We start from the raw sequence: 12,483 nt of genomic DNA, 5'->3' as shown, positions 1-12,483 counted from the left end.
ATACATGATCACATAAGCTCAGTATAGCTTTGCACGAGTTGCAGTAGCCATTCTCTACAGCTTAACAATGTCCAATCTTGATCACTGGCCCCCTACATAATAACCATATGATCGTATTGTCATATGAATAGCAAAAGATACACTGTATTATAACCATGCAAACACCCTTTTAAAAAAAGCAGGATACAGGGCTAAAATCAAATGTCTCCCACTTTGACATGACTTAATATAACCTAAAGAGTCCCTGAACAAAGTTTGGCGCTTTTGTAAAAAAGTGCACGATTCTATCCCTTAACTGCTGGACTATATTACACTGGCACTGCCATCAAACAAGTCAAACAACACCTAGTCCCACCTGAAAACTGTCAATTTGTTTTCCATGGTGTGCGTTTTCACAGAATCAAAGAATGTAGAGTTTGAAAACAGGAAGATGGGACTTCCGGTTGGGCAATGAACAGGGCGGCTGCATAGAGAAACAGCTCCCCAACTAAAAGTTCCAAAACCCCTGAAGATCTTACTTCTCCGAATTTTTGACAAAGGCGAGTGTTAAACTTTACTAAGGGGAACAATATTATGACAAGGGGAAAAGCAAAGAAAATTGAAGGCAACGCAAGAACCGACGTTGACCAAGCTGAAAGACGACCGGAGCTAACGGCTAGCATGCAGCTAGCAGTGGGTGAACCAGCGGATAAAGAGCTTGGGGAAGAAAACATGACCGAGCTACAAACAGTGCTGCGTGAGATAAAGGACTTCAGGAGAGAACACACAGACTCATTCAAAGAGCTGAAAGAGGATATTGTAATGACGAACGTGCGTGTTGAAGAAGCCGAGCAGCGCATAATGGAGTCTGAGGAGCACATTCAAAACATGGAAGACCCCACTCTGAAGCTGTTGGAGATGCAAAAGCAGGTCATGGAGAGGCTGACGGACCAAGAGGGGAGGCTGAGACGTGAGAATATTAGGATCCATAATGTGAAAGAGGAGGCTGAAAACGGAGCTACATCAATGACCGCATTTGTCGAGCGTCTCCTCAAAGAGAATTTGGAGCTGGAACCTTCACTGGAACTACAGATAGAAAGGGCTCACCGCGCTGTGGCTGCCAAGCCACCAGAAAATGCTCCTCCGAGATCAATAGTGGTGAAGCTGCTAAGTTACAGGTGCAAGGAGGCGATTATCAAGGCGGCATGGCAGAAGAAAGGGTTCATGTATGAGGAAAGGAAGATAATCATCGATCACGATTATGCTCCGGAGGTTCTGAGGCAGCACAAAGAATATGCAGAGGCAAAAAGGCTGCTCAAGGAAAGAAAAATACGCTTTCAGACGCCATTTCCTGCAAAACTCTGGGTATTTTACAATGGAGGAACGAGGATTTATAATACAGCGGAGGAGGCGACCAAGGATATGGTAGCGAGGGGGTATGAGGTGACAGTAGTGACACCAGCGAAAAATGTGTTTGAAAGAGTGAAGCGTCAAACCTGGAGGGCGAGCCGAACACCGAGCGGAAAGCGTCAGGAGGAGGCAAGACCAGAGTTTATGAAGAAACTGGACGCTTTCAGGAGATCCCCTCAGAGACAGGATGAGTGACTTGTGTATTCAGGTTAAAAGTATAAAGGTGGGGAGTATTGTTTATGATAAATCTCCTGGAGAGTAAGAAATAGTCGGGACTGTGCTCTCGAGCTGTCAGCAGAGGCATGTTTGGGTTCTATGACAAGGGGGCCCTCTGGTGGTGTAAATCCAGAGGCTATCCCTCTGAGCCTTTTTGGGGCTCAAATAGGGTCAATGAAGAGACCCCATTTCTGGAAGTTACTTTAACTTCATTTTTCATTTTAAAGGTGAACTTTGTTCAAGTTAAGGTTATTATGTTCTTTGTTCAGTGTTGTTGTTACTGTAGCAGGGGGAATAACTATAAACTTAGAAGTATTAAAGATGGCTTTGCAAAATAATTTTATTAAAACATCTTCATACAATGTAAATGGGGTACTTAACCCAATTAAAAGAGGTAAAATTCTAAGTAAATTGAAAAAAGAGGGAGTGGGAGTGGCATTTTTGCAAGAAACACATATGTCAGAAAAAGAACATGACAAATTAAAAGGAAACCGGTTTGCACAGGTATATGCTTCATCATATAAAATGGGTCACAGGAGAGGTGTTGCTGTTTTGATATCAGACAGAATTCCATTTCAAAAATTGTCTGTAATATGTGATAAAGAGGGAAGATATGTTTTAGTGAAGGGGAGACTAGAGGGGATATTAATCAGCTTTTTAAACGTATATGCTCCTCCGGGATCTGATTGGATATTTTATAGAAAACTATTTGATTTAATGACATCTGAGGGGGAGGGAATATTAGTTGCAGGGGGAGATTTAAACCAGAGGTTGGAACCACAGTGGGATACCTCCACGGGAGGCCCTCCAAAAAGTGGGATAGCTAAAAAGACGACAGATTTAATGGGAGAGGTAGGTATCATAGATGTCTGGAGAGAATTACACCCCACAACCAAAGATTATACATTTTATTCCTCTCTGCACAATAACTACTCTAGAATTGATTATTTTATGATGTATAGCAAGGATAGATACAGAATAGAGAACTGTGAAATCGGAGTGAGGGATTTATCGGATCATTGCCCAGTTTATGTGAATCTGCTTTTGACACCTGAGAAAAAGAGAACTCTTTGGAAGCTTAATGCCAACATATTGAAAGGAGGAATAAAAGAAGAACTAAAACTAGAAATTCAAAGATACTTGAAGGAAAATGATAATGGAGAGGTGTCCCCGCCTGTCCTCTGGGATGCTTGCAAGGCTGTGTTAAGAGGGAAGATAACTGCCAAAATAGCTTTTTTGAAAAGGCAAAAACAAAAGAAACTCAAAATATTGCAATCAGAATTTAAAAAATGGAACATGATCACAAACAAAATTCTACCAGTGAATTATATCAAGAATTGCAGAAGAAAAAGGCTCAAATAAATGAGATTTATTCTGAAGAAATACAAAAAAAAAAAAGTTATTTACGAAACAAAGATATTATGAAATTGGCGGAAAATCAACTAAATTATTGGCTTACAAATTTCAAAAAGAGGAGGCAAAAGAAGCATCTACAAAATTAGGAATCCTTAAACTAAAGAAGTAAAATTTAAAACCAAGGACATTCAAAAGTGTTTTGAAGCATATTATACAAATTTATACTCAAACTCAACAACTGATAATATAACAGAAATAGACAAGTTTTTAGATAAACTACATCTACCTAAAGTTACAGAGGAGCAAAATCAGAATGAGTACACCTGAGTACACCTCAGAATGGTACAAGGCTTTTAGAGAATTATTGATTCCAGTTTTACAAAAAACATTTAACTGGGTGCTACAAAAGGGAGAAATACCATGCTCATGGCGAGAGGCAATTATATCAGTGATCCTAAAAGAAGGCAAGGATGAGCTGGAATGTTCAAATTATAGACCGATTAGTGTTCTCAATCAAGATTACAGAATATTTACAGCAATTCTGGCCAGTCGCTTGGAGAAGATTCTGCCCGATATCATACAGCTGGACCAAACGGGGTTTATTAAAGAAAGGCAAACTCTAGATAATATTAGACGGACGTTACATGTGATGCAGCATATAAATGATGGGGACTTTGAGGCAATTATCATGGGGATGGATGCAGAGAAGGCATCTGATTCAGTTAGGTGGGAATTTTTATACAGGGTGTTGCAAAAATTCAACTTCCATGAAACATTAATTAGGACAATAAGAGCTTTGTATTCTACACCAACAGCTAAAATCAAAGTGAATGGGGGGGTATCTAATGATATTAAACTACAAAGAGGTTGTAGGCAGGGTTGTTCGGCGAGCCCTTTATTATTTGCAATATTTCTGGAGCCCCTTAGTTTGGCAATAGCACAAAATAAGAATATTCAAGGGATAGACATGGTGGGAGGGACTCAAAAAACTGCTTTATGCGCAGATGATGTGTTGATATATTTATCTCATCCAAACACTTCCTTACCAGCACTCATGTCCGAATTTAAAGACTTTGGACAATTATCTGGATATAAAATAAATGTACAAAAAACACAAGTCCTTACTTACAATTATAACCCCGCGGAATCTATTAGAAATTTGTATGGAATTAATTGGAATCAGGAGTCAATAAAATATTTAGGGGTAGAGCTGACAAAAAACCTGAGTCAATTAAAAAAGGCAAATTATGATTTGTTAATGTCAAAAATAAAGGTTGATATAGAAAGGTGGAATTTAATTCCATTCATGACAATAGTATCAAGAGTGGAGGTAATTAAAATCAACATCCTCCCTCGTTTGCTATACCTTTTTCAAAACTTACCAGTAGAGATCTCAAGTGGAGAATTTACTGAATGGGACAAATGTATTTCAAGGTACATTTGGCAGGGCAGAAAGCCAAGGGTAAAATTCAAAACAATACAGTTACCCAAAGAAAAGGGGGGCTTGGCACTACCATGTCTAAAGAGTTATTTCCAAGCAACACAAATCAAAATGTTGTTAAATTTGTAATCCCTCATATAATGCTAGGTGGAAAGAAATAGAAATCAGCAGGATACGAGGGACACCAATAGAAGCAATAACAGGGGATATTAAATTATATAGACTCTTAAGTTTGGAAATAAATCCATGGCTCGAGGTAGCTTTGAAAGTATGGTATGAAGTAGTCACAAGGTATAACATGACTGGTCCCTGTAAGGTGTTAAGATGGATTGCTTTTGACACAGATTTTATATCAAATAAAAGAGACAAGCAGTTTAAACAATGGGAATTGGGCCCACATATGTGGTGGGAACTCTTGAAGAATACAAAATGCAAGAGCTTTGAGGAAATTAAGGAGCAATTTGGGTTTAGTAAATAGAGATTTTTATAGATTTTTACAAATGAGGCATTATTTAGATTATGATATTAAAAAGAAAATTGCTCATTAGACACAAATTATCTTATTTATTTCAGCATACCAATCTAAACTAAATAGAAAATTGATATCTAAGTTATACATAGGGTTAGAACACTTAAAAAACCAAGATACACAATATATAAAGCTGAAATGGGAAGCAGAAGCCAATATAAATTTAACAGGGGAAGATTGGGATGAGATCAATCAACATGTATGGAAAACAACATCATCATTAATGTGGAGAGAGCATGGATGGAAAAATATTGTACGATTCTTTAGAACTCCGGCACAGACAAAATATCGAGACACAAGTTGTTGGAGAAAATGTGGGGAAGAAATGGCACATCATGTACATGTCTTTTGGTCTTGTCCTGTAATACAAAGCTATTGGGTCTAGTTAAAAAAAATGTATAGATAAAGTATTGAGGGCTGACCTTCCTTTTACTTTTGAGGCATTTTATTTGGGAAAACTTGAGATAAATAATAAGAATTATCTCAACAATAAGATGTTCAGAATCATGCTTTTAGCTGGGAAAAAGGGGATCACCAAAATGTGGATGAAGGAAGAGACACCGAAACTTGAAAACTGGATAGAGGTGATGCACAGTATATACTGTATGGAGAAATTGACATATTATTTGAGATCTGAGGAAGAAAAATTTGAGAAAATATGGAAGGGATGGTTAGCGGTTGTAAAGTCAATAAGATCTGATTTTATATAAATCTATATTCCTCCAGGTTGTTCAGCTACATGTTTTATTTTTACTTTGTTTTGTTTTTACTTGAAAAAAATGGATGTTATGTCTGGATGAAAGGAATACATTGTAAATTGTATGTACAACTGTCCTTAAAAACTAATAAAAATATAATTAAAAAAAGAAAAGATGTAGTAATGAAGTAATGAAGATGTTCATTACTGCAGATGATTGTGTAACACTTACTCTTAGCCATTCCACCATGTTCTCCTCAATTTCACTGTCTGCTGAAATGTCCAGAATTAGTCTCCGAGTAAGATGGGCCTTGTGGTATCTCATGAACACATCTTTATTCTGAACATACTTCAACACCAGAAGCTGGAAGAACATAAGATTAAAGTCATGGAAAGAGAAACAGACTACGATGACATAGAAAAAAAAAAAATCTTCAACAACGATGATCCTGATTCAATTATGTAGTCTAATTTAGAGTAAACCATGTAACAGTTTCTCACCACTTCTTTGAGTTTGAGCTCAATTTCCTCTGATGTGAGCTTCTTGCTGAGGGGGGTCTTCCTGAGCAGCATGTCGCAGTAGTTTGCCAGCAGCTCGGGACACTTTGATTCAGGCTGAGTTTTCATTCCCACCCTGGATGGATGGGAATACACACAAAGACACACACACAAATTTATGCAATAAGACGCTCCAACATCCCAGCTAGTTTTAAGCAAAAATAAATACCAAGCCTATATTGTGCTTTTTCTGCAGCAAGTAACAATAGCACACTTCTATCAAGTCACTCACCCTTTCTGTTTCATAGGCAGCTCCAGTTTAAAGATTGTGGCATCATTGACAACAGCTTTGTAAGCCTGTAGGATGAGAGGCAACAAGATACTGTCGTGAAATAGCACTGAAGAAGATGGAAGGAGGAAAAAGGAGAAAGGAGGAGAAGAAGGAGGAAGAAGGAGTTATGAGAAGTTGATTGTTCATCCACTAGGGAGTGCTCAGTGCACAGACATAGGGGCCAGGTGTGTTCAGGGGCCAACCCTCATCACACATGTGAAGTTTCAAGTCAATCAGGCAAAGCATGAAGGAGTTATCATGACTTGATGTTCCATGGCGAAGGTTCAAAATGGCGGCACCATAGAGGCCACACCCTTTGACATAGAGAAAAGCTTTTGATAACTTTTGATCAGTATCATCTCTGAATGATCTGAAAGAAATTTGAAGTACATTGGACAAAATCCCTAGGAGGAGTTTGTTCAAATACGTGTGAAATCACGCCAAAATGACACGAAAATTCAAAATGGCTGACTTCCTGGGAAAGGGCCGAAATTTGGATTTGAAAAGTGTAAATAATAATAATAATAATAATAATAAACAGCGCAATTACAATAGGGTCCTCGTAGGACTCTTTCCTACTCGGGCCCTAAATACACCACCACCACCCCACCCCAACTGAACATGTGTGTTGTACATTCATTCTGCCACAGAAATAAGACAGTCCACAGAAATATCTGAAACCCCGATACTGCTATGACATACACAGTATCAGTTAAAGGTTTGGACACCGTGTGTCCAAACCATTCACTGGTACTGTGTATGTCCATTAGTCTATACGAGGTGGGGACAACAAACACACACTTTTAACAGATAATGAATGTTCAAGTTTACGAAGTAAAATCATTGAAGAAAATGAAACAGAGAACCAACATATACGTAGTTGACAAGTAAGAGTTCAAAATATTTAAGTAGCTGCTTTTCATTTTGCTGGTTAGCAAAATATTTTATGACTGATATTAGCTGCTGGCCTGAGTCTGCGAAGTGATGGGTAAAAACACAGACCTTATCTCTGGCAGTGAGGAAGCGTGGGTCATCCTGGAAGGCCTCTTTTACCAGCTTACTGAAACGGTTAAACAAAGTCAACAGTTGCTCCACGTACTTCTCAGAGTCCTGGATGGATGAAACAAACACAGAGGTTTTCAGGAAGTTTAGCCACCTATCATTTTGGGGGTTTGTATGACACAGTGAGATCATAGCTCTGTGTGATAAATGCAGGGCACTGTTTTTAAGAAACATGGTTCTCACCAGCATTATAACAGCGTAACGGCCCATTACACTGCTGCACGAAAAAATTACGTTGCAGTCGGGCCATTACACTGCTTCCAAGGGCGTGTAATGGGAAAATGATCATTTCTGATGATCAGAAATGATGATCAGTTCTGATTGTGGACCCGCAGCGGTTCCAAAGTCAACCTACAGAAATTATCTTTTTTTTTTTCCCATCAACCTCAGTCAAACCCATTTAAAGATGTCAACCGTGACTCACTTTTCTGCTGATTAAAGTCACTACCGGACTATCGTCTGTTATTGCGGGCAAGAAAACAAAATCGTTCCTCCGTTTCACACTGCAGTTTTTTTTCCATTCCTCACAACATGCATTTTCCATGGGACAGCGCACAAAGGTACTCTGGTGTGGATCATTGGGTGTATGGGAAACGGTCTTGGTGGAAAAGTTCTCGTACAGCCACTAAAGTTCTCCTGCAACAGTGGTGAGCACAGATAACCAAAAAGTTGCTTCCATAACTGGTAATCAGCTAACCGAAAAGTTATCTTTTGTAATGCTAAACCGATAAACTGTCTAAAAACTTATCTGAAGCTACAGACAACTGATAACTTTCAATTTTGCCTCAAATACGCTCTCAGCTACTAAGAAGCTGATTTTGAGTTTAAACACCGCCAAAGCTTCTAATAGAACCTATGGCGATCACAAACCCAAACAGCTAATGCGCCAGCGCTTCTGTCTTTGTGAGCTCTGCCCCCTGCTGTAGGAAAGCGTCATTTACCACAGGATACAGTGGTCCAGCGATGAGGCAGAGGTCTTGAAATGGAAATAGGTTTGAATTATGGTTTTGCTTTATAAATAAAATTATTCTGGATAGAATAACTACATTAGTGTAAACTCTTAAAATGTACAAAGTGATATATAACACATATGTTAATTTTAAAATAATGCACTAATTCTGAAGATTTGAACATTAACACACAGATGCCCAGAGGGGATTACGGGTAAACTAAGCATCCGCTCATACTGATTGGTTGATTCATTCATTCTATGTAAAATCCAATACAAGTGAATCAATGTAACGTGTTCGTGTTTACAAATAAATGCGCTTTTGTAAAATACGTCATTTTTTTTTCATTTTTATAAAAAAAGAAGAAAGAAATTTTCATGATCTCGCTAGACAGCACCTAAGTGCACGTGTGATGACATCACAACTCTATCCGGTTAGGGAGACAAGGTTTCTTTCAATAACAAGAACTGTCAAAAAACTTCCTCGTGTGTGGTTGCTAGAGTTGCGTGGCGATAGGAATCACCTTTTGACTGCTTGAATAATGATGTCAGTCGCACAAAGAAATTAAATAATAGTGAAAACATGTTTGTTGTGGTGTCATAACGCATCAATCAGTCACTCCGTGAGGCGTCATAACATCAAGCCTGGTTCACACGGCAAGATAATTAGGCTGATATCGGTCCCGATCTTCCCCTTCCGACAATCTTAAGGACGCCCGACAATCGTGATGACGCTAAATATAATCTTATCAGATATTCCTGCCGTGTTTGGTGTGTTAAGAAGGACATGAAGAGCTGAATGTGACATACGAGTACAGCCAATCAGAAAGCGAGGTGTCAGATCTGTCATATCTATCTATATCTCCACATGTGGGCTCTCAGGTTTTGGAAACCTACAGATAATTTTAAAATCCTGCGGTCGACAACACTGTGATATAACTGGTCGCCAGTAGATAGCAGTGTTCTATGCATTTTGACGTTGGTTATATCACACAGCCTGAATCACAATTTAACAGACTGTTTGGCTTTTGGAGGAAGCAACCTGGGCTTATTCTGGCATTTTTACATAAAACAAACACGATAACAACGTCTATAAACCCAGAGAATATATTCACCAGAGTGTTAGGCACAATAAACAAAGAGTTTAATGCTGTTGTCCATGTGGAGCCTGATCAGACCATCTCAAATGCATTTCTTCTGTCGTGAACTTTTACCCAGAATGCACTGCGCACACAACATGTCCACACTAAAACCTTTAAAATTTGTCCAATACTTTAAAACTAAAACATATATCTGATATTTTCACTTTATAAAACTTAAAACGTGACGTTAATTTAAAAAACTTGTCCGAAATTAGTTTTGGTTAAAATTTTAACCATACGTTAAAACTGTATGCCTCTGGATGACTTGGGTGATGTTGCCAGCGTATCACTCTGGGGTCAAAAGAAATTAGCTTTTTTCTTTTCTATGACCAGTTCTCCTTTGCCTGCAGAGGATAGAGCGGTTTCTTCTGGAACCAGCTCTTCTCTGTTTGTAGAGGATAGAAATGTGCATCTACTTCAAAAAGTAACATCTGCTAAAATGTTAGCGGACTAAAGATTACTGGACCAAAACTTATCGTAAGATAATTGGTCTGATGATGGTTTTCAAAGTTATCTGAAAAGCTAATCTGATAATGAAAACTATCTTCGATAATTAGCGGTTAGCAGATTAGCAGAACTGTGCCCACCACTGTGCTGCAGTGTGCCGAACACCAAGCGCTGGGGGGCGGGGGGGGATTCTGCAGCCACTAAAGTTCTCGTGCAATGTGCATCGCACCAAGCGCGGGGGGGGAGTTCTCTTACAGCCGCTAAAGTTCTCCTTGCAGCGAGCCGCGTGCTGCAGGATAGGGGAGAGTGGGCCAGCTTCCCCTGCTAGATTTTTAAATTCATAATGCTCTGAAACATCATTGCCTGCATTTTGAGCGTCAAATTGTAAAGCCATAGTTTTTTTTTTATCTTTGCTACAGCCTTACTTTAAAGCCAAAAGAAACAAGGCATCAGGCCAAAATACAGAACAGTGCAGATGTGTGTCAGGAATATCAGAACTGCTAATTTATACACATATACAAGAAAATCCTTATGTGTTTTTTTTTACTTTAAATAACTTGTAATTAAAATAGTTTTAAGTAAAAAAAAAGAAAAAGAAGATTCTTTAGAAATCTTTGATGTTTGTCTGTAAATTAAAACTATGATGATTGATTCCTTCATTTAATGTTAAAATAAGGAAAAGGTTTTTTTGAATTAATAAAATAGCTGCTGTTTGAAGAGCCTTTGTTTTATTTACAGTGAGGAAAATAAGTATTTGAACACCCTGCGATGTCCACTGTGAGAGACATAATCAAAGAAAAAAAAAAAACGGAAATCACAATGTATGATTTTTTTTATAATTTACTTGTATGTTACTGCTGTAAATAAGTATTTGAACACCTGTGAAAATCAATGTTAATATTTGGTACAGTAGCCTTTGTTTGCAATTACAGAGGTCAAACATTTCCTGTGGTTTGTGCACCAGGTTTGCACACACTGCAGCAGGGATTTTGGTCCACTCCTCCATACAGATCTTCTCTAGAGCTTTCAGGTTTGGAGTTTCAGCTCCCTCCAAAGATTTTCTATTGAGTTCAGGTCTGGAGACTGGCCAGGCCCTCCAGAACCTTGAAATGCTTCTTCCAGAGCCCCTCTTTAGTTGCCCTGGCTGTGTGTTTGGGGTCACTGTCATGCTGGAAGACCCAGCCATGACCCATCTTCAATGCTCTTACTGAGAGAAGGAGGTTGTTTGCCAAAATCTCACAATACATGACCCCATCCATCCTCCCTTCAATATGGTGCAGTCGTCCTGTCCCCTTTGCAGAAGAGCACCCCAGAGTACGATGTTTCCACCCCCATGCTTCACAGTTGGGATGGTTTTCTTGGGGTTGTTCTCATCCTCTAAACATGGTAAGTGGAGTTGATTCCAAAAAGCTCTATTCTGGTCTCATCTGACCACATGACATTCTCCCATGCCTTCTCTGGATCATCCAGATGGTCACTGGTGAACTTCAAACAGGCCTGGACATGTGCTGGCTTGAGCAGGGGGACCTTGCTGCCCTGCAGGATTTTAAACCATGACAGCATCATGTGTTACTAATGTAATCTTTGTGACTGTGGTCCCAGCTCTCTTCAGGTCATTGACCAGGTCCTCCTGTGTAGTTCTGAGCTTTCTCAGAATCATCCTTACCCCACACAAAGTGAGATCTTGCATGGAATCCCAGACCGAGGGAGATTGACAGTCATCTTGTGTTTCTTCCACTTTCTAATAAATAATCATAACAGTTGTTGTCTTCTACCAAGCTGCTTGCCTGTTGTCCTGTAGTCCATCCCAGCCTTGTGCAGGTCTACAGTTTTGTCCCTGGTGTCCTTAGACAGCTCTTTGGTCTTGGCTATGGTGGACAGGTTGGAGTGTGATTGATTGAGTGTGTGAACAGGTGTCTTTTATACAGGTAACAAGTTCAAACAGGTGCAATTAATACAGGTAAAGAGTGCAGAATAAGAGGGCTTCTTAAAGAAAAATTAACAGGTCTGTGTGAGCCAGAATTGTTGCTGGTTGGTAGGTGTTCAAATACTTATTTACAGCAGTAACATACAAATAAATTATCTAAAAATCATACAGTGTGATTATGTCTCTCACAGTGGACATGCACTTAAGATGAAAATTTCAGACCCATGATTCAGACCCATCCATGATTTCTAAGTGGGAGAACTTGCAAAACCGCAGGGTGTTCAAATACTTATTTTCCTCACTGTCGAAGCATAGCAGCAGGTGTGAGTTTGCAGAGATGACAGGTGAGGTAGACTTTCAGCACATTTAACCAGATGAAGGTTTCCTCTGCAGCTTCAACCTCAAATTGGTGGCATTTTCGGAAACAGTTTTTTCACAATTTGAAATACAGAGATGTTCTCTTCTTCTGTCTGGACACCAGATTTTGGTATATTTATTT

At 39.1% G+C, this 12,483-nt stretch overlaps 1 protein-coding gene across 1 annotated transcript in view; it reads right to left on the bottom strand.

The window, feature by feature from the left end:
* The window catches only part of LOC117508691 (cullin-5), a 54,320-nt gene that overhangs the window by 25,240 nt on the left and 16,597 nt on the right, over positions 1-12,483 (bottom strand). Inside the window, exons 10-13 of the mRNA XM_034168504.1 lie at positions 7,460-7,567; positions 6,419-6,483; positions 6,130-6,262; positions 5,861-5,992 (exon numbers count right to left, since the gene is read on the bottom strand). Of these exons, the coding sequence (XP_034024395.1) occupies positions 5,861-5,992; positions 6,130-6,262; positions 6,419-6,483; positions 7,460-7,567 (438 nt within the window). The remainder of the gene's footprint in view (positions 1-5,860; positions 5,993-6,129; positions 6,263-6,418; positions 6,484-7,459; positions 7,568-12,483) is intronic.

This window comes from Thalassophryne amazonica, chromosome 4 (genome assembly GCF_902500255.1).
Source record: "Thalassophryne amazonica chromosome 4, fThaAma1.1, whole genome shotgun sequence".
Taxonomy (NCBI): domain Eukaryota; kingdom Metazoa; phylum Chordata; class Actinopteri; order Batrachoidiformes; family Batrachoididae; genus Thalassophryne; species Thalassophryne amazonica.
The sequence above is the reverse complement of the archived record's forward strand: the minus strand, read 5'-3'. Positions and strand labels throughout refer to the sequence as shown.